At 43.0% G+C, this 20757-nt stretch overlaps 2 protein-coding genes across 3 annotated transcripts; both read left to right on the forward strand.

The window, feature by feature from the left end:
- The first annotated feature begins 4408 nt into the window (after positions 1-4408).
- Positions 4409-7497, forward strand: dynlrb1 (dynein, light chain, roadblock-type 1). The gene is made up of 4 exons (XM_072383064.1): positions 4409-4541; positions 4813-4888; positions 6137-6304; positions 7000-7497. Exons 1-4 carry the CDS (start codon positions 4539-4541, stop codon positions 7041-7043), a joined length of 291 nt encoding a protein of 96 aa, XP_072239165.1. The 5' UTR covers positions 4409-4538; the 3' UTR covers positions 7044-7497.
- A 2286-nt stretch (positions 7498-9783) lies between these two features.
- On the forward strand, positions 9784-19991 carry map1lc3a (microtubule-associated protein 1 light chain 3 alpha). 2 transcript variants are annotated; one of them, XM_072381348.1, is made up of 5 exons: positions 9784-9930; positions 13862-13917; positions 16124-16230; positions 19690-19875; positions 19970-19991. In XM_072381348.1, exons 1-4 carry the CDS (start codon positions 9891-9893, stop codon positions 19850-19852), a joined length of 366 nt encoding a protein of 121 aa, XP_072237449.1. In that variant the 5' UTR covers positions 9784-9890; the 3' UTR covers positions 19853-19875; positions 19970-19991. The 2 variants fall into 2 exon arrangements, with proteins under 2 accessions (XP_072237449.1, XP_072237448.1); XM_072381347.1 differs by lacking the exon at positions 19970-19991 and having other exon boundaries at positions 19690-19905.
- Positions 19992-20757: the final 766 nt, after the last annotated feature.

A 20757-nucleotide genomic window follows, 5' to 3' on the forward strand; every position in this document is an offset into this window, starting at 1 on the left:
TGTTTAAATAAAAACTGTTAAACCTCCTCAAGTGTAGAGGATTTCCCTGAAGAAAATAGATCTCACTGCAGCATTAGATAAAGTAATTTACTGCTATGTGGTGGAAGTGAGACTCCGGTCTCATGGATACGACAAGTTATGAAGATTAAAACATCAGAACCAGAAATACAAAATCTGACCATCGGCTCATCCAGACAACAGGGTGAGCTCCTATAAAAGTGGGAGTTCACACCGTGTTTGTGGAGTTCTGCAGGAAAAACATTTACTGAGTGAAACGGGTTCAGCTCACCTGGACTCTGGGTTTATGTTAATGGTTGGATGCTCAATCCAGAGAAAATAAGAATAATTGTTTATTTTTGAATACACTCGTGCATCCATGTGCAAAGAATAAAAGCGATATAAAGTTCTGTAATTACAACACCAGACTGGAGTCTGTTCATGCCGATGAAAACATCCTTTAAGTTTGTTTCCAGCAGCTAATTACAGTCAATATATGAAGACTTTATAGAGTGTGAAGATATCAACTAACCATGAGAAATCTTTTTGTTTTGTATGTACCAAGCTGAGCTGAATGGGAGCAACACTATTGGTCTGTTGTCAGTGGACAGTTTCTCATCTTAATTTGTAGAAAATGTGCTGAAACTGCGCTAAATTTTAGCCTCGATCGTTGTTAACAATCTAAGTAGGGAAGCCCTGAGAGGCGAGCGAAGAAACAAATCTGCTCTTTCATTTGAACTTTTTCTCCTTGCTTTAAAAGGTTTAAAACCTCCTCCTCATGTCTTAGACCTGCGCTGAATTCAACCTCACTGACACTGAATTATTTAAGAGAGAATTACCAAAACAAACCGAAAAAGTCCAAATAATTTTCACTGCCTGCCTTTAGGCTTAAGGGTTCAGAGCTTCTAAAAAGAGGAGAAAAAGTTCAACTGATGGACTGAAAAGAGGAGAAAAAGTTCAGCTGATGGACTGAAAAGAGGAGAAAAAGTTCAGCTGATGGACTGAAAAGAGGAGAAAAAGTTCTGCTGATGGACTGAAAAGAGGAGAAAAAGTTCAGTTTATGGACTGAAAAGAGGAGAAAAAGTTCAGTTTATGGACTGAAAAGAGGAGAAAAAGTTCTGCTGATGGACTGAAAAGAGAAAAAGTTCAGCTGATGGACTGAAAAGAGGAGAAAAAGTTCAGCTGATGGACTGAAAAGAGGAGAAAAGGTTCAGCTGATGGACTGAAAAGAGGAGAAAAAGTTCAGTTTATGGACTGAAAAGAGGAGAAAAAGTTCAGTTTATGGACTGAAAAGAGGAGAAAAAGTTCTGCTGATGGACTGAAAAGAGAAAAAGTTCTGCTGATGGACAGAAAAGAGGAGAAAAAGTTCAGCTGATGGACTGAAAAGAGGAGAAAAAGTTCTGCTGATGGACTGAAAAGAGAAAAAGTTCAGTTTATGGACTGAAAAGAGGAGAAAAGGTTCAGCTGATGGACTGAAAAGAGGAGAAAAAGTTCAGTTTATGGACTGAAAAGAGGAGAAAAAGTTCAGTTTATGGACTGAAAAGAGGAGAAAAAGTTCTGCTGATGGACTGAAAAGAGAAAAAGTTCAGCTGATGGACAGAAAAGAGGAGAAAAAGTTCAGCTGATGGACTGAAAAGAGAAAAAGTTCTGCTGATGGACTGAAAAGAGGAGAAAAAGTTCAGTTTTTTGGACTGAAAAGAGGAGAAAAAGTTCAGTTTATGGACTGAAAAGAGGAGAAAAAGTTCAGCTGATGGACAGAAAAGAGGAGAAAAAGTTCAGCTGATGGACTGAAAAGAGGAGAAAAAGTTCAGCTGATGGACTGAAAAGAGGAGAAAAAGTTCAGCTGATGGACTGAAAAGAGGAGAAAAAGTTCAGCTGATGGACAGAAAACAGAAACAGATTTTTTTATTTTGCCTCTCAGGGTTTCTGTTAATTAGAGAATTAATTTAAAAGTAAGAATCACTGCTTTTATTTCACCTTTAATACCTGCTGGGCTCCATGTAATCAAGTAGAAGTGCATGTGTGAGTGTGCATGTGTGTGAGTGTGCATGTGTGCATGTGTGCATGTGTGAGTGTGCATGTGAGTGTGCACGTGCGTGCGTCAGGCTGAAGGTATTTTCTGCAGGGCTCAGTCTCTGTAGCTGTTATCGCTTTAAACTCGTTCTTTTCTCACCTTTCGGATCTTCATCTTTTCCACAGTCGATGACTTTGAGACCAACTCTCAGGGTTCAATCTGTCAGAATCATTGTTACATGTAGAGAAAACCTGTGTGATGCCAATGAAGCAAAGATCTGCAGTTTTTAAGGACTGAACTCACCTTAAAGGTTTTAGGGTTCAGTGGAAGTTCAGTTTATCTGATTATTGTTGTTCCACAGAAGTGTTTAAAGCTGCTCTTTGTCGATGAAGCTTTGTGTCCAAACTTTCTCTTTACAGCAGTCTCATCTTCTTTGGATCTGCTGGAGATTCCTACAGTTGCTCCACACTGTCCAGTTCAGCCTCGGTTTATACGAGAACAAACCGCATTTCCAGAAAGTTTTCCAAAATACAACTTAAATCTGTTCTTTTTTAGTTTGTTTTTCAACTAAATTATTCTCAGCATCTTCAATTGCAAACTTCATTGTCTTTTATAAGAGAGAAATCCAGAATCTGCAGCTTCAACACTCAGTGAAAGCTCTAAATACGATGAAGTTGAAGACACTGGAAATAATTTATTTGGGTTTTTATTTGTTAAATAAAGATTCTAATAATTAACAAATGATAAATTTAAGGTTTGTTTAAGGCTTCTTTTGAAATGTTGTAAACTGGATATTTTCATGTTTTTTATGCTGATGTTTACACAATATCCCTTTTTCTTTTGTTTTTATTGTTTTTTGGAGGGAAACTGGCAGATTAATCAGTACTGAAAGCTGAAGGTAGTTAAACTATCATAACTTAAACTGTAAGATTGTGTTCTTTAAAAGATGTTTGAACACTAAAATACTAAATCTGTGCTGATTTGTTATCAGATTTTATTGTCCTGCAGACACACGAATTATTACGTCCTCCACTTTTAACCCATCCAGGCTGGCACCTGCTGGCACGTGCACAGGGCCACACGTGCACAGGGTCACACGTGCACAGGGTCACGTGCACAGGGTCACACGTGCACAGGGCCACACGTGCACAGGGTCACGTGCACAGGGCCACACGTGCACAGGGCCACACGTGCACAGGGCCACACGTGCACAGGGTCACACGTGCACAGGGCCACACACTGGAGCAAGGGCAGCTCGGCCACCGCTGAGCTGTCAGTTTCACCTTTATCTTTATGAGTGGGAATCGAACCACTGAGCCATGGCCGCTCTCCTTAAAGAAGCTTTTTATGGCTCCACCCAGGCTCCGGTGTCTCAGTTTACATATGCAGCCTTTGTATGTGTCTCATTGATTGTTTAAGTGTTAAAGTAAAATATATTTTATTACAAGAAGTAAGACAAAAATACAAACTGTTATCATTTTATTTTTCATTGTTAGACGGGTAAAACTATGTTTTCTACAGCAGCAAAGTTGTTCCATGTAAGGCAGATACATTTGTCTGCTGTGTTATTAAACTCCTGAGAATGTAAAGTCAGTTATTGATTTATATGATAAAACCTGTTTTCATTAAAGGGATCACGACTAAAGATATCTGACTGAGTCCCTGAAACTGTCCGTTTGCTTCACATTTCTGCTCCACAACAAAATGTTTACAGGAAAGAAAAGTGTCAAATAAAGAAGGGCAATGAAACATTTTATTTAACCTTTGGGAATCTGACAAACACCATAAGAAACATCCATCCTGAGATTTCATCTTTTAACCACTAAAGTGGATGGGATTCTGTTGACTCTGGTTTAAAGTGTTATGAACACCCTAAGATATGTTATGAATAAAACAATCCAGGTAAAGTGACTGTTTACGCTGTTTTTTTTCAATATATTTTTGCATATTTCATAATAAGAAGTGAATCAGCTTAGTGACAGCAGAACCTGATGGGATGTACTTTGTGTTCCTGAAGAGACCGTATCCAGGTTTCTAAAAGCAGAACAAGTTTCCATGGAAATAATCATTCCTTGGATGTCAACACAATCACGGCTTTTACAACTTACTGATATATCATTTTTGTTGGTGATCTGAAACAGACTTAATTCCACAGAATGTGGATCCACTTTGTTTTAAACCCTTTAACAGCTGTGTTGCCTTCATAGTAAAATGACCAATTGTCTTTTTGCACACACACTAACAACGTCTGCTGGATTTTCTTTTAATTATCAAAGGGGTTACATCACTTATTATCATGGTTATCACTTTTATTATTACATCAATGATGATGATAATCTTATTGCTATTAAAGGATTCAAAGAAGAAGAAGTCCCATCTTTTTTACAGGACCTTGAACGTAACGTCACCTGAGCTGCCCCGGAAGTCGTCTTCTTCTTCTCCCGGAAACAAAACTCTGTTGTTAGCCGTTGTCCGGCGGAGCTTGGAGAGAACTTTCCGACACAGATTTCTCATTAAAAACGTAAAAATGGTAAGACTAAATTGCTGTTCAACATGTGTTTGTTAATGTGCTCATAATGACGTAATAACGGGTGTAAATATGTTTCTGTACCGGACGCATTTTAATAAGTTGCTAACTGTGGCTAGCTGCGACGCTAAACGGGCGTTGCCAGTTGAAAACAGAATAACGCGTTATTTATTAAAATGTGAATTAAGAGCTGGTCGACTTTAATGTTGAGTGGACTTTCAGACATTTTCGTTGCTGGATTTCATGGTTTTTATTCGCTGTCGTCGTTTCTCAGGCTGAAGTGGAGGAAACTTTGAAGAGAATCCAGAGTCAGAAAGGCGTCCAGGGAATCATCATTGTCAACTCAGAAGGTAAAACCTCATTTGGTTTTCCAGCTTCAACCAACTCTTTACGTTTAAATCAGCTGATAAGATAACCACCACTGTGCATCTGCTGAACATTTCACATTTCATGAGTAATATGAAGACAACGCATTCCTCTGAGGTCTGTTCCTGCAGGTTTAACGTGAAGAGTCCAGGATCCCATGAAGGTTTCCTCTAATAACTGATTAAGACTTGAAGCTTTCCTTCAGTCAGGGATGCTTTGAGATTTTAAAATAGTACATTATATTAAGATCTATAAAAAATAATGTATCAAATTGACTTAAATGTAGCTAAAACATAGGAGAATAAGAAGCTGTCAGGGACCAGAAATATCTTCTTGATCCTTGACACACAACAACAAGTAGAAAAGGTTCAGAGGTTCAAAAGAGCTAAAACTAATCTGGGTCTGGGACTGATTAGTAACCCTGATCTGAAGATAGCTGCCACTCCTCCTCCTCTGCCTGTGGTTGGAGGAACATGAACATTTAAATAGTCAGAGGGAGTTGATTCATTAATGCTAACATGATCCTCCTGCTGCAGCCAGGTTTCTGTAAAACAAAATATATCAATATGATGATCACAGATCAAATCATTCACTAACAGAGACTTCAAAGGAGAGATCTAATATTTATATATCTTTGGTCAACTGTTGACTCTAAATCATCCCGAGGAGTGGATGCTGTGAAGGAGCAGCTGGGAGAGGCTCCAGCCCCCCCCACGGCCCTGAGGTGGATGGATGCCTTCGCTCCTGCTTTGATGATGGAGTTACTTTAGATTTTTATAAGCATCCAGCAGAGACCTGATTGTTTTAATCTTTGTATTTTTTCCTTTATTTTTTGCTCTTCAGTCAGTCTCTTCTTTTTTATAGATTTCTGTTCTTTTTTTTTTATAGATTTCTCTTCTTTTTTTATAGATTTCTCTTCTTTTTTTATAGATTTCTCTTCTTTTTATAGATTTCTCTTCTTTTTATAGATTTCTCTTCTTTTTTTTTATAGATTTCTCTTCTTTTTTATAGATTTCTCTTCTTTTTATAGATTTCTCTTATTTTTTTATAGATTTCTCTTCTTTTTTATAGATTTCTCTTCTTTTTTTATAGATTTCTCTTCTTTTGCTGTGTTCCAACCACAGTTCACTGTTCAAAGCAGAGTTAGTTTCACCATAAAAAGTCCAATAAAAAGACTTTAAATCTGGTTATTTGTACCTTTAATCTGGGAACGGACCCACGTTTCTCCTCAGGAATCCCCATCAAGACGACTCTGGACAACTCGAGCACGGTGCAGTACGCCGCTCTGATCCACCAGCTGGTGATGAAGGCGAGGAGCACCGTGCGCGACATCGACCCCCAGAACGACCTGACCTTCCTGCGCGTGCGCTCCAAGAAGAACGAGATCATGATCGCCCCGGGTGAGTCCGAATGGGCTCAGATTTCAGTGCTTATCCGTTTATCTGCAGGTTTTATTGAAATGACTTCATCTTCCTTTGTGTGGCAGAAGAAAATGAATTAGTTTCTTTCTATTAATCTGTTGAAGAAAAGCAGCAATCTGACAAATGAAGTTACTTTTAATTACAGATTCAGTTCCATTCTGTTCATTTATAAAGTGCCAAAAAGGCACTTCAGTCCAGTTCATTCATACATAGACATGAATTAAAACATTTTCCCAACTAAAGAAACCAACAGACTTCACCGAAAATAAGTTTAAATTAGACTTTACCTCAAAGGGAATTAAATTGAATTGTTTAAAAAAAGTAGTTTTAGTTCTTTTAGTTCTTAGTTTCAGCTGCTTTAAGGACTTTAAGGACTTTAAATCTTCTTCATTGATCAGTTTCTTTTCATTTCCAACATAAACCTGAATTCCTGTGAGATCTGAGCTGTTTGCTGCTCATATGAAGTAAAGTTTGAACCCTCCTTGCACTGTAAAAACATTAATTCTCACCCTGAAAAAGGGCTGTGCTTCAAAGTAGAGATCGATCTGTAACTTGAATGCGTTACATTTATGTCTTTAACACAAAGTTCTTCAGGTATTACTGAGGAATGAATGATGCCTGAGGGTCAGAAACAGCTAAAGTTCTTGTTTTGTGTTTGACTTTGTGCTCCACAGATAAGGACTATTTCTTGATCGTCATTCAGAACCCTTCGGTGTGAAAGTGAAGAACTGCTGACCGGCTCTTCGTTCTTAAACAGTTTATTGTGTTTTTGGTTGTTTCAAAATGAAGAGATCCTGTGTCCCAGAAGCTTTTTAAGAACCGAGAGAAGGAAGTGACGGAACCCGTCGCTCCCTGATGAGCTCATCCAGATAAAACTCCTGCACAGATTCCTTTTTCCTTGTTGCATTCCAGCTTGTTCTCCTCCTGCAGCGTCTGACATGTTTCTGTTTATCAGGTTTTTCTGTTTCTGTGCATCTTATTATAAGCAGCTGCTTAGAAACCGACGACTGAAGCAGGAAATGTAAAGTTAGACCTGGAGATAAGGAAGCTTCGTGTTTATCATCCCGTTATTTATTAATCTTCAGAAAGATTCAGTTTGTCATCATTAAGCAGGACAAACAGACACTTTTCTGCTTTTTATTGGTAACATTAAGAAATAAAAGAAGTTAAAATGTTTTAAATGGTCTTTGGTGTGGAACAAACTGCACATGCATGCAAACACATGCACACGTATGTGTTCATGCACACGTACATGCGTGTTGTTCGGGAGGAAGAACCGGCTTCTTCTCACTGAAAGGTTGATGGTTCAAATCCTGGGTTCCCCACATGAAGAAGAGTCCTCGGCTGACACGCTGAACCCCGTGTTGCATGTTGCGTGTTTCCTGTTGCATGTTGCGTGTTTCCTGTTACATGTTGCGTGTTTCCTGTTGCATGTTTCCTGTTGCGTGTTTCCTGTTGCATGTTTCCTGTTGCATGTTTCCTGTTGCGTGTTTCATGTTGCATGTTTCCTGTTGCATGTTTGCATGTTTCCTGTTGCGTGTTTCCTGTTGCGTGTTTCCTGTTGCGTGTTTCCTGTTGCGTGTTTCCTGTTGCGTGTTTCCTGTTGCATGTTTCCTGTTGCATGTTTCCTGTTGCATGTTTCCTGTTGCGTGTTTCATGTTGCATGTTTCCTGTTGCATGTTTGCATGTTTCCTGTTGCGTGTTTCCTGTTGCGTGTTTCCTGTTGCGTGTTTCCTGTTGCATGTTTCCTGTTGCATGTTGCGTGTTTCCTGTTGCATGTTGCGTGTTTCCTGTTGCATGTTTCCTGTTGCGTGTTTCCTGTTGCGTGTTTCATGTTGCATGTTTCCTGTTGCATGTTTGCATGTTGCATGTTTGCATGTTTCCTGTTGCGTGTTTCCTGTTGCATGTTGCGTGTTTCCTGTTACATGTTTCCTGTTGCGTGTTTCATGTTGCATGTTTCCTGTTGCATGTTTGCATGTTGCATGTTTGCATGTTTCCTGTTGCGTGTTTCCTGTTGCATGTTGCGTGTTTCCTGTTGCATGTTTCCTGTTGCGTGTTTCCTGTTGCATGTTTCCTGTTGCGTGTTTGCATGTTGCATGTTTGCATGTTTCCTGTTGCGTGTTTCCTGTTGCATGTTTCCTGTTGCGTGTTTCCTGTTGCATGTTTGCATGTTGCATGTTTGCATGTTTCCTGTTGCGTGTTTACTATTGCGTGTTTCCTGTTGCGTGTTTCCTGTTGCGTGTTTCCTGTTGCATGTTTCCTGTTGCGTGTTTCCTGTTGCATGTTTGCATGTTGCATGTTTGCATGTTTCCTGTTGCGTGTTTACTATTGCATGTTTCCTGTTGCGTGTTTCCTGTTGCATGTTTGCATGTTGCATGTTTGCATGTTTCCTGTTGCGTGTTTCCTGTTGCGTGTTTCCTGTTGCGTGTTTCCTGTTGCATGTTTCCTGTTGCATGTTTCCTGTTGCATGTTTGCGTGTTTCAGGCCCAGCGGGCCGTCAGAGCTGGAGCTCTGGGTTATGGTGGGCAGTGGAACTGGGTTTGAAGGGTCTTTGGTACTGAGGTCTATGCTTGAAGTTTGTTCCTGTTCTGTTCAGATTTCATCAGTGATCAGGGTGGATCCATTAATGAATATGTTGGAGCTGATCGGTGCTTTTGGTGCGTTTGATTTTTCCAGTAAAATTTTGCAGTGACAGAATCAAAAGATTTGAACCAGGAAGGTTCGTGAAAAAGAGAAATTCTGAGTAAAATATTCATTCTAATTGTTGCAACTCTTTGAGTGAAACTGGTGATGTAAACTTATGGTTATAAAAAGATGAATTATAAGGAAATACTGTCAAATACTCAGTTATATAAGCAGAAGGTTTGATTCACAGACCGAGACAAACATTTATTACAAATATTACACACGCATGCAAAAATACATTCACACATATACAGAAAAATAATGCAGGTAGCACAGTTAGAACTGCATGTTGATAATGATAAAGTTTTACACTTAAAGGTTTCATCAAACATACATTTCTCCAACGTAAACTTCTTCCGTTTAAATATGTTTTATCTGATGATCAATATTCAATTCAAGACAAACAAAACAAAATATTCTGATAGTTATCACTCAAAAATATTCGTAATGAAAGTTAATTTTGTCACTTGGAAGGATAAAACAATAGTTTTTAGGAATATAAACAGTCGCTATGATTGTGAATAACATCTGAATATTTCATAGATAAAAGTAAGTGAAACATTATTTTATACTTCTCTAAAGTAAAGCTCAAAACCCAAATATATCTACATTCACTTGAATTCGAAAGGTTCTGTTGGTAGTTACAATAAAAACAGTGAAAGCGAGCTGAAATATTGAATATTTTGAAAGAAAAGTGGTTCACGCGCTGCACGCTGACAGTAAAAACGGTGAACGGCCCCTTTAAATGGAGCGGATGACGTCAGAGCTCCAGCGCACTGGCTTTGTTTGTCCGGAGCCGCCGAGCTTCAGACTGTCCGCAGAGAGCAGAGGGGACCGAGCAGAGCCGCTTCCCGCCAGCTGTGAAATAACTGCGACAGAGATGCCGTCCGACAGACCCTTCAAACAGAGGAGGACTTTCGGTAAGAGACCCGCCGACATGACGGGGTGGAGAAGAGCCGCAGAGCGGATAGCTGTAGCCGGCCTGTTAGCCGCTTAGCTTAGCCGCTTAGCTCAGCCCGTCTGTTGACAAGTGCAGTTCGATGCTGTCCGTCGGTCTGAGGTGTTGTTGGAGCCGCTTCTGGCAGCTACTCACAACTCGGCTTTAACAGCACTAAGAAGCTTTACATGAAGTGTATTAATGTTAAACATGAGGGATGACAAACGAGCTGTAAACTCGTGTGTTTTTATGTAAAATATCGCGTTGGCAGAATGTAGGTTAACGTTAAAGCTGCTGTTAAAGGCCATCTGGGTCAGTGTCACATTAGGCTGGAGCCTCCAGGGCCGCTTTTCTGCAGCTGGATCAGCGGTCCGGTCTGTGGAGGGAAGCAGTGAAGGAAAAACAACATGTGCTGACACATTATCCCAGCACACGTGTTCACTGATTTATGTTGTAATCTGATGCCAGAAGACGGGCCTGTGGGCAGGGAGGAGTCCGGAGTCTGTCCGTTGCATAATGTTCCCACAGAGTAATGAAGGAGGCCAGAGGCGGACAGAACACCGCTTATGTTGTGTTCATGTATTCCTTATAAACCCTCCTTATAAACCCTCTTTATAAACCCTCTTTATAAACCCTCTTTATAAACCCTCCTTATAAACCCTCTTTATAAACCCTCCTTATAAACCCTCCTTATAAACCCTCTTTATAAACCCTCCTTATAAACCCTCTTTATAAACCCTCCTTATAAACCCTCCTTATAAACCCTCTTTATAAACCCTCCTTATAAACCCTCTTTATAAACCCTCCTTATAAACCCTCTTTATAAACCCTCTTTATAAACCCTCCTTATAAACCCTCCTTATAAACCCTCTTTATAAACCCTCTTTATAAACCCTCCTTATAAACTCTCTTCATAAACCCTCCTTATAAACCCTCTTTATAAACCCTCCTTATAAACCCTCTTTATAAACCCTCTTTATAAACCCTCCTTATAAACCCTCCTTATAAACCCTCTTTATAAACCCTCTTTATAAACCCTCCTTATAAACTCTCTTCATAAACCCTCCTTATAAACCCTCTTTATAAACCCTCTTTATAAACCCTCCTTATAAACCCTCCTTATAAACTCTCTTTATAAACCCTCCTTATAAACCCTCCTTATAAACCCTCTTTATAAACCCTCCTTATAAACCCTCTTTATAAACCCTCTTTATAAACTCTCCTTATAAACCCTCCTTATAAACCCTCCTTATAAACCCTCCTTATAAACCCTCCTTATAAACCCTCCTTATAAACCCTCCTTATAAACCCTCTTTATAAACCCTCTTTATAAACCCTCTTTATAAACCCTCCTTATAAACCCTCCTTATAAACCCTCCTTATAAACCCTCCTTATAAACCCTCCTTATAAACCCTCTTTATAAACCCTCTTTATAAACCCTCTTTATAAACCCTCCTTATAAACCCTCCTTATAAACTCTCCTTATAAACCCTCCTTATAAACCCTCCTTATAAACCCTCCTTATAAACCCTCCTTATAAACCCTCCTTATAAACCCTCCTTATAAACCCTCTTTATAAACCCTCTTTATAAACCCTCTTTATAAACCCTCCTTATAAACCCTCTTTATAAACCCTCTTTATAAACCCTCCTTATAAACCCTCCTTATAAACCCTCTTTATAAACCCTCCTTATAAACCCTCTTTATAAACCCTCCTTATAAACCCTCCTTATAAACCCTCTTTATAAACCCTCCTTATAAACCCTCTTTATAAACCCTCTTTATAAACCCTCCTTATAAACCCTCCTTATAAACCCTCTTTATAAACCCTCCTTATAAACCCTCCTTATAAACCCTCTTTATAAACCCTCCTTATAAACCCTCTTTATAAACCCTCCTTATAAACCCTCTTTATAAACCCTCTTTATAAACCCTCCTTATAAACCCTCCTTATAAACCCTCTTTATAAACCCTCTTTATAAACCCTCCTTATAAACTCTCTTCATAAACCCTCCTTATAAACCCTCTTTATAAACCCTCTTTATAAACTCTCCTTATAAACCCTCCTTATAAACCCTCTTTATAAACCCTCTTTATAAACCCTCTTTATAAACCCTCTTTATAAACCCTCCTTATAAACCCTCCTTATAAACCCTCTTTATAAACCCTCCTTATAAACCCTCTTTATAAACCCTCTTTATAAACTCTCCTTATAAACCCTCCTTATAAACCCTCCTTATAAACCCTCCTTATAAACCCTCCTTATAAACCCTCCTTATAAACCCTCCTTATAAACCCTCCTTATAAACCCTCTTTATAAACCCTCTTTATAAACCCTCCTTATAAACCCTCTTTATAAACCCTCCTTATAAACCCTCTTTATAAACCCTCTTTATAAACTCTCCTTATAAACCCTCCTTATAAACCCTCCTTATAAACCCTCTTTATAAACCCTCTTTATAAACCCTCTTTATAAACCCTCTTTATAAACCCTCTTTATAAACCCTCTTTATAAACCCTCTTTATAAACCCTCTTTATAAACCCTCCTTATAAACCCTCCTTATAAACCCTCCTTATAAACCCTCCTTATAAACCCTCTTTATAAACCCTCCTTATAAACCCTCCTTATAAACCCTCCTTATAAACCCTCTTTATAAACCCTCTTTATAAACCCTCCTTATAAACCCTCCTTATAAACCCTCTTTATAAACCCTCCTTATAAACCCTCTTTATAAACCCTCTTTATAAACTCTCCTTATAAACCCTCCTTATAAACCCTCCTTATAAACCCTCCTTATAAACCCTCTTTATAAACCCTCCTTATAAACCCTCCTTATAAACCCTCCTTATAAACCCTCCTTATAAACCCTCCTTATAAACCCTCTTTATAAACCCTCTTTATAAACCCTCTTTATAAACCCTCTTTATAAACCCTCTTTATAAACCCTCCTTATAAACCCTCCTTATAAACCCTCTTTATAAACCCTCCTTATAAACCCTCTTTATAAACCCTCTTTATAAACTCTCCTTATAAACCCTCCTTATAAACCCTCCTTATAAACCCTCTTTATAAACCCTCTTTATAAACCCTCTTTATAAACTCTCTTTATAAACCCTCTTTATAAACTCTCTTTATAAACCCTCTTTATAAACCCTCCTTATAAACCCTCCTTATAAACCCTCTTTATAAACCCTCCTTATAAACCCTCTTTATAAACCCTCTTTATAAACTCTCTTTATAAACCCTCCTTATAAACCCTCCTTATAAACCCTCCTTATAAACCCTCCTTATAAACCCTCTTTATAAACCCTCCTTATAAACTCTCTTTATTATAGTTAGGGCTCGGGGTTATTATCACAGTCTTTAAACAAGTGCTTATGGAGCTGATTATGTATTTTATTCTGTTTTTAAAAAGAGAAACCTTAAAACGTGCACACCTCATGCACTTTATCAGGACTTTGACCTTTTAAGCCTAATTCCTGAAGCCACGTGTTAAATATAAGAGCAGATTCAGCCATTTACAAGTTTTAACTCTCAAATGTTTTTTTTTCCTTTAAAGGATCAAATCAATCAGATTTAAACCTATTTTATGTCTCAGTGTAAAGCACTTTGGTTTTTAAATGTGCTCTATAAAGGAAAGTTGATTGATTGATAGATTTGAATGTTTATTAAAGCTGAATCCTGATCTATATTTCTACTGTTCACACGACAAACAGCCAGTTTGTTTTCTAATGAAGCAGTTAACTGCAGCTAATAACTGAATAATCATATTTTATGGGTTGTGTTTGGTCACATAACATAAAGATTCAATCATTTCCATATATTTTTGTGATTTCTGGCATATTATAGACTAAACATATTGATTAATGAACAAAGCTGCCATTTACCAACCTGTGTGTGTTTGTCCACAGCCGACCGGTGCAAAGAGGTCCAGCAGATCCGTGAGCAGCACCCAAACAAGATCCCTGTAAGATCTCATCTCACACTCCCTCAGCCTCCTTTCTGCACCTTTACCCCCAAATCTCTATTTGTTTGGGATCTTTTTTAAAAAGTGAAGAATCTCCAGCACCAAACTGCTGTCTGATGGTTTGGTTTTATTAATCTGTCCCCACCATTAATAGAATTAAAGAATTCACTTATTATTTAATGAGTTAACCACATTTAAGCTGAGTGTCGCCCACAGGAACCTTTAACGGGAACTTTTGACAGGAACCTTTCACAGGAACCTTTAACGGGAACCTTTAACAGGAACTTTTAACGGGAACTTTTAACAGGAACCTTTAACGGGAACCTTTAACGGGAACCTTTAACGGGAACCTTTAACGGGAACCTTTAACGGGAACCTTTAACGGGAACTTTTAACGGGAACCTTTAACGGGAACTTTTAACGGGAACCTTTAATGGGAACCTTTAACGGGAACCTTTAACGGGAACCTTTAACGGGAACCTTTAACAGGAACCGGTCCTGTCCTCAGCCTCCATCCTGCACTGAATTACGTACAGAAATAATTTTCTTTGTGTCTGAATGGTGACATTCGGACAATTCCTTTGATAGTCTATTAAAGCCCATTTTTTAGAGGAACTCCACAACCAAATCTAATAATCTGTTATCAAAAATTTGAAATATCAAACTACAGGTATTAATGTAAATGGGGCGAGTTTTTGCACATTGAATTGGGTCGAGTGAAGGGGGTGAAATGGAGGTGACCTTTGACCAGCCTTTCGAGGCATTATGGGTGCGAGGCTTCTGGGCGATAGTCATCCAAAGTCCTTACTCGGGATGCACCGATACAGCTTTTTTGATTCCGATTCTGATATCTGGGTTTTGCATATCGGTCGATACCCGATTCCATCGTTGAATTGACAAACTGTACACCTCACTATGTGGAAGGTTTCAGGTTTGACTTAAATATTTGCCTGGCTTTCTGAAAAAGGGTTTGATCTAAGAGTTTTTGCTGGCCAAGCCAGCCGTAGTGAGTAATGCACAAAAATAAAACGTTTTCTGTTATTATACAAAAAGGATTGAATTTGTACTTTTATTTTATAAACAGGAAGTGAACTGTAGCTCGCTTGAAACCGCCGTAACTCTGTTTTAAATCACGCTATAGCGCCGGTAACATCAACTTTTAAAGCTTTTTCGTGTGAGAAAGTAGCCGTTTATTCCCCCGTTGTGCTGCCAGTTTATCCAAATAATGCTTGTTTGCAGCCAGCCGGGTCTGCAGAGGGGATCTGCCGTCAAAACCTCTCCGTCATAGAAGAACACGAGCCGATTAATTTACCTGCAGCTTTTTGGAGATTAAACGCGGGCTGGAAGCTTCATTTTGGAAGATAAATGTAGGTCTCATGGATGAAAATAACCCTCTGAGGCAGCTACGTTAGCTTATTTGAATGAAAAGTGTAAAATGTAAATAGCATCGCAACGTTAGAAAAAATTAAATAAGAAAAAAAATGGATCGGCTCTACTTTCTGATAATCGATCCATATATTTTATCAATCTCGGGACCGATATCCGATCCAACTATGGGATCGGTGCGTCCCTCGTTGTTACTTTGGGTTCTTTAGGAACCGAAGCTGCTGAGGCTTTGCAGCAGCTTGGTGCAGCAGCTTGGTGCAGGGAGGCGCTGAATCTGTCTTTAAGGACATGCGTCAGTTGCTCTGAACACTCCTTGAGCGCAGCCGGGTATCTGGTCAGGACCGGCAGATTTCCCTGGATTATTCCTCCTGAGGATCCGGTGGATCTCAGCTGGATAGTGTAGTGGTATGATTGCCACCTTCCATGTGGGAGACCTGGGTTCAAATCCCCTGCATGAAAGGTTCTACCTCCAGTAGGGGTCCTTAGGCAAGACCCCCTTACCTGACTGCCTCCCTGTAAGTCGCTTTGGATAAAAGCGTCTGATAAATGCATAAAAACATAAACATATATATTTATATCACCAACTCCTGAGACACAAACCGAGTCCCAGAACAACATAGAAACCTGTACGATGAAAAGATTGGACTTTATGAACTGAACTGGTCAAACTGCTCTGATCACCACTTTGTTGAAGGACTATTGGGGGGGAGACGCACTTCAGTGGACTTAATGTTCCTAAACCTTCTTTGACCTTTGACCCAGGGTTATGTGCTGTAATAAACTGCAACAGAGCTTCAGTTTTAAACCTTTGTGTCTGCAGGTGATCATTGAGAGGTATAAGGGAGAGAAACAGCTGCCCGTTTTGGACAAGACCAAGTTTCTGGTACCGGACCATGTGAACATGAGCGAGCTGGTAAAGATCATCAGGTAAACAAACGCCTCCTAAAGCTCAGTGAGTCAGACGTACAGAAATACTGTAATAATGTGGTTTGTTCAGCTCTGAACTGATTAAATCATCCAAGATCATCTCCTCAGAGGAAGAGCTTTTGTTGGACTTTTGTAATATTAGTGCTTAGGGTGAAGGCGTCAAACACACTTGGGTTTAACTCAAACCGAACCCGACCAGAACCATCCGGAACATCCTGTTTGGAAAAAGCTGAGCTGAACTTCAGCCAATCAGATCAAGAAAGACGACAAGAGCTAGTCAGTAAAGTGGCGTCGCCATGACACCCGAACCCGCCCACAGCTGTCAGACGGACACTGATTGGACCGATCCTTTGTGGTTTTGTTTTTGTGATCTCAGCACAAATTTAAGAGCAGAAGCTTCTCTCAGGTAAACGGGTAAAGTTAAAGCTGTTTGTTTGAAGCTGGCAGCATCTGTTTTTATAAACCATGTGACTGTGCGTGTGTTTGGCAGCTTCCTGAGACCCAGCCTCAGCATAAAGACATTTATTAAACCACAATCTGTGGCCGTGATTCAGCCGCTGGTTGTTATGGACCTTAAAGGCTGAGCAGGCAAATATAAAAGTGAGAGAAGCAGACCAGAGGTTTAGTTTGGGCTCATCTTTAAGGTGACAGATTCTTCTTTAAAACAGTTTTCTGAGGTCTGTTAACAGCCGGTGCCTATGCACCAAACAGCAGTTCAGAGTACCCACCCTTTTTGGAGTCTCTGGGGGAGGCACTGGAGAATGCTCCTACCGGAGACTCCCTCGTTCTGCTGGGGGACTTCAATGCTCACGTGGGCAATGACAGTGAGACCCAGGTGTGATTGGGAGGAACGGCCCCCCCGATCTGAATCAGAGTGGTGTTATGTTGTTGGACTTCTGTGCCAGTCATAGACTGTCCATAACGAACACCATGTTCAGGCATAAGGGTGTCCATATGTGCACTTGGCACCAGGACACCCTCGGCCGCAGTTCGATGATCGACTTTGTGGTTTTATCATCGGACTTGCGGCCGTATGTCCTGGACACTCGGGTGAAGAGAGGGGCGGAGCTGTCAACTGATCACCACCTGGTGGTGAGTTGGCTCCGCTGGTGGGGGAGGATGCCGATCAGACCTGGCAGGCCCAAACGTATTGTGAGGGTCTCCTGGGAGCGTTTGTCAGAATCCCCCGTCAGAAGGAGCTTTAACTCCCACCTCCGGCAGAGCTTCAACCATATCCCGGGGTAGGTGGGGGACATTGAGCCCGAATGGGCCATGTTCCGTGACTCCATTGCCGAGGCAGCTGATCGGAGTTGTGGCCGTAAGGTGGTCGGTGCCTGTCGTGGCGGCAACCCTCGAACCTGCTGGTGGACACCAGTGGTGAGGGAAGCCGTCAAGCTGAAGAAGGAGTCCTATCGGGCCTTTTTGGCCAGTGGGACCCTGGAAGCAGCTGATAGGTACCGGCAGGCCAGACAGGCTGCGGCTTCGGTGGTTGCTGAGGCAAAAACTCGGGCCTGAGAGGAGTTCGGTGAGACCATGGAGAACGATTTCCGGACGGCCTCGAAGAGATTCTGGTCCACCATCCGGCGTCTCGGGGGGGGAAGCGGCTCACAGTCAACACTGTTTACAGTGGGGACGGGGCTTTGCTGACCTCAACTAGGGACGTTGTGAGTCGGTGGGGGGAATACTTCGAGGAACTCCTCAATCCTACCAACACGTGCTCGGAAGAGGCAGAGTCGGAGATCTCGGAGACGGGGCCTCCCATTTCTGGGGCTGAGGTTGCCGAGGTGGTCAAAAAGCTCCTCGGTGGCAAGGCCCCGGGGGTGGATGAGGTCCGTCCTGAGTTTCTCAGGGCTCTGGATGTTGTAGGGCTGTCTTGGCTGACATGCCTCTGCAGCATCGCGTGGACTGGCAGATTGGGGTGGTGGTCCCCCTCTTTAAAAAGGGGGACCAGAGGGTGTGTTCCAACTATAGGGGTATCACACTCCTCAGCCTCCCTGGTAAGGTCTATTCGGGGGTACTGGAGGGGAGGATCCGTCGGATAATCGAGCCTCGGATTCAGGAGGTGCAGTGTGGTTTTTGTTCTGGCCGTGGAACAGTGGACCAGCTCTATACCCTCGGCAGGATCCTGGAGGGTGCATGGGAGTTCGCCCAATCAGTCTACATGTGTTTTGTGGACTTGGAGAAAGCGTTCGACCGTGTCCCTCGTGGAGTCCTGTGGGGGGTGCTCTGGGAATATGGAGTGCCGGACCCCTTGGTAGGGGCCCTTTGGTCTCTGTATGACCGGTGCCAGAGTTTGGTCCGCATTGCCGGCAGTAAGTCAAGTCGGATACGTTTCCGGTGAAGGTTGGACTCCGTCAGGGCTGCCCTTTGTCACCGATTCTGTTCCTAACTTTTATGGACAGAATTTCTAGGTGCAGCCAGGGCGTTGAGGGTGTCCGATTTGGCGACCTCAGAATCGGGTCTCTGCTTTTTGCAGATGATGTGGTTCTGTTAGCGTCGTCAGGCCGTGACCTTCAGCTCTCACTGGAGTGATTCGCAGCCGAGTGTGAAGTGGCTGGGATGAGAATCAGCGCCTCCAAATCCGAGACTATGGTTCTCAGCCAGAAGAGGATGGAATGCTCTCTCCGGGTCGGGAATGAGATCCTTCCCCAAGTGAAGGAGTTCAAGTATCTCGGGTCTTGTTCACAGTGAGGGACGAATGGAGCGGATCGGTGCGGCGTCTGCAGTGTTGCTGCACCGACCCGTCAATGTGAAGAAGGAGCTGAGCCAGAAGGCGAAGCTCTCTATTTACTGGTCAATCTACGTTCCCATCCTCACCTGTGGTCCCGAGCTGTGGGTAGTGACCGAAAGAACGAGATCGCGAATACAAGCGGCCGAAATGGGTTTCCTCCGCAGGGTGTCTGGGCCTCCCTTAGAGACAGGGTGAGAAGCTCAGTCATCCGGGAGGGGCTCGGAGTAGAACTGCTGCTCCTCCGCATTGAGAGGAGCCAGATGAGGTGGCATCTGGTTAGGATGCCCCCTGGACGCCTCCCTGGGGAGGTGTTCCGGGCCCGTCCCACTGGGAGGAGACCCGGGGAAGACCCAGGACATGTTGGAGAGACTATGTCTCTCGGCTGGCCTGGGAACGCCTCGGGGTCTCCCCGGAAGAGCTGGAGGAAGTGGCCGGGGACAGAGAGGCCTGGGTTTCTCTGCTCAAGCTGCTGCCCCCGCGACCCGACCCCCGGATAAGCGGCAGATGATGGATGGATGGATGTTAACAGCCGTAGAAAGTGCTCCACTGCATTAATTTACTAATCACTGGACATGAGCCTGGATGTGCAGGCGGGGAGTTTGGGGATCGAACCAGTGACCTGAAGCAGAACCACAGTTCCTCCTGAATTCCATCCCTCAAGACTCTTAAAGTATGAACCGTCACTGACCACTCAGCAGCTTCTCTTCTCCTTACCCCCCCACCTGCAGGCGCCGACTGCAGCTGAACCCCACCCAGGCCTTCTTCCTGCTGGTCAACCAGCACAGCATGGTGTCAGTTTCCACCCCCATCTCTGAGATCTACGAGCAGGAGAGGGACGAGGACGGCTTCCTCTACATGGTCTACGCCTCGCAGGAGACCTTCGGCTGCTAGGGAGGAACAAGGGGGCGGGACATCTTCAGGTGCCGGGGGGAGGAACAAGGGGGGCGGGACATCTTCAGGTGCCGGGGGGAGGAGCAGAGGGGGCGGAACGAACAGAGGGGGCGGGACATCTTCAGTTGCCAGGGGGACGGACAGAGGGGTGGGACATCTTCAGGTGCCGGGGGGGAGCAGAGGGGGCGGGACATCTTCAGGTGCCGGGGGGAGGAGCAGAGGGGGCGGGACATCTTCAGGTGCCGGGGGGAGGAGCAGAGGGGGCGGGACATCTTCAGTTGCCGGGCGGAGGAGCAGAGGGGGTGGGACATCTTCAGGTGCCAGGGGGAGGAGCAGAGGGGGCGGGACATCTTCAGTTGCCGGGGGGAGGAGCAGAGGGGGCGGGACATCTTCAGTTGCCGGGCGGAGGAGCAGAGGGGGCGGGACATCTTCAGTTGCCGGGCGGAGGAGCAGAGGGGGCGGGACATCTTCAGGTGCCGGGGGGGAGGAGCAGAGGGGGCGGGACATCTTCAGTTGCCGGGCGGAGGAGCAGAGGGGGCGGGACATCTTCAGTTGCCGGGCGGAGGAGCAGAGGGGGCGGGACATCTTCAGGTGCCAGGGGGAGGCAGCCACCTCGGTCAGTACATAAAACACTCGCTGCTCAGACTCCACGGGTTCTCCCTGAAACTGGAAGATGTCTGTAACCGCCGCCCGCCGCTTGTTTGCGAGGAGCTGGCGGCGGTCCCTGGGAAGCCGGTCAGGATGTAATTGGAGCACGGCTGACGCAGACTGATCGGTACTCGCTTTGGTTTCTTAACTCGTCTGTTTTTGCTGTAGTTTAGTTTGTTTGGTCGTTTGTTTTCGTCGCTTTTCCTGAAGCTCAACAGTTGGGCTCAAATTCACGCCATCCGGTCACGGCTTATTCA

The sequence above is a fragment of the Leuresthes tenuis genome, unplaced genomic scaffold, assembly GCF_036924035.1.
Source record: "Leuresthes tenuis unplaced genomic scaffold, fLeuTen1.0.hap1 SCAF_3, whole genome shotgun sequence".
In the NCBI taxonomy this organism is placed as follows: domain Eukaryota; kingdom Metazoa; phylum Chordata; class Actinopteri; order Atheriniformes; family Atherinopsidae; genus Leuresthes; species Leuresthes tenuis.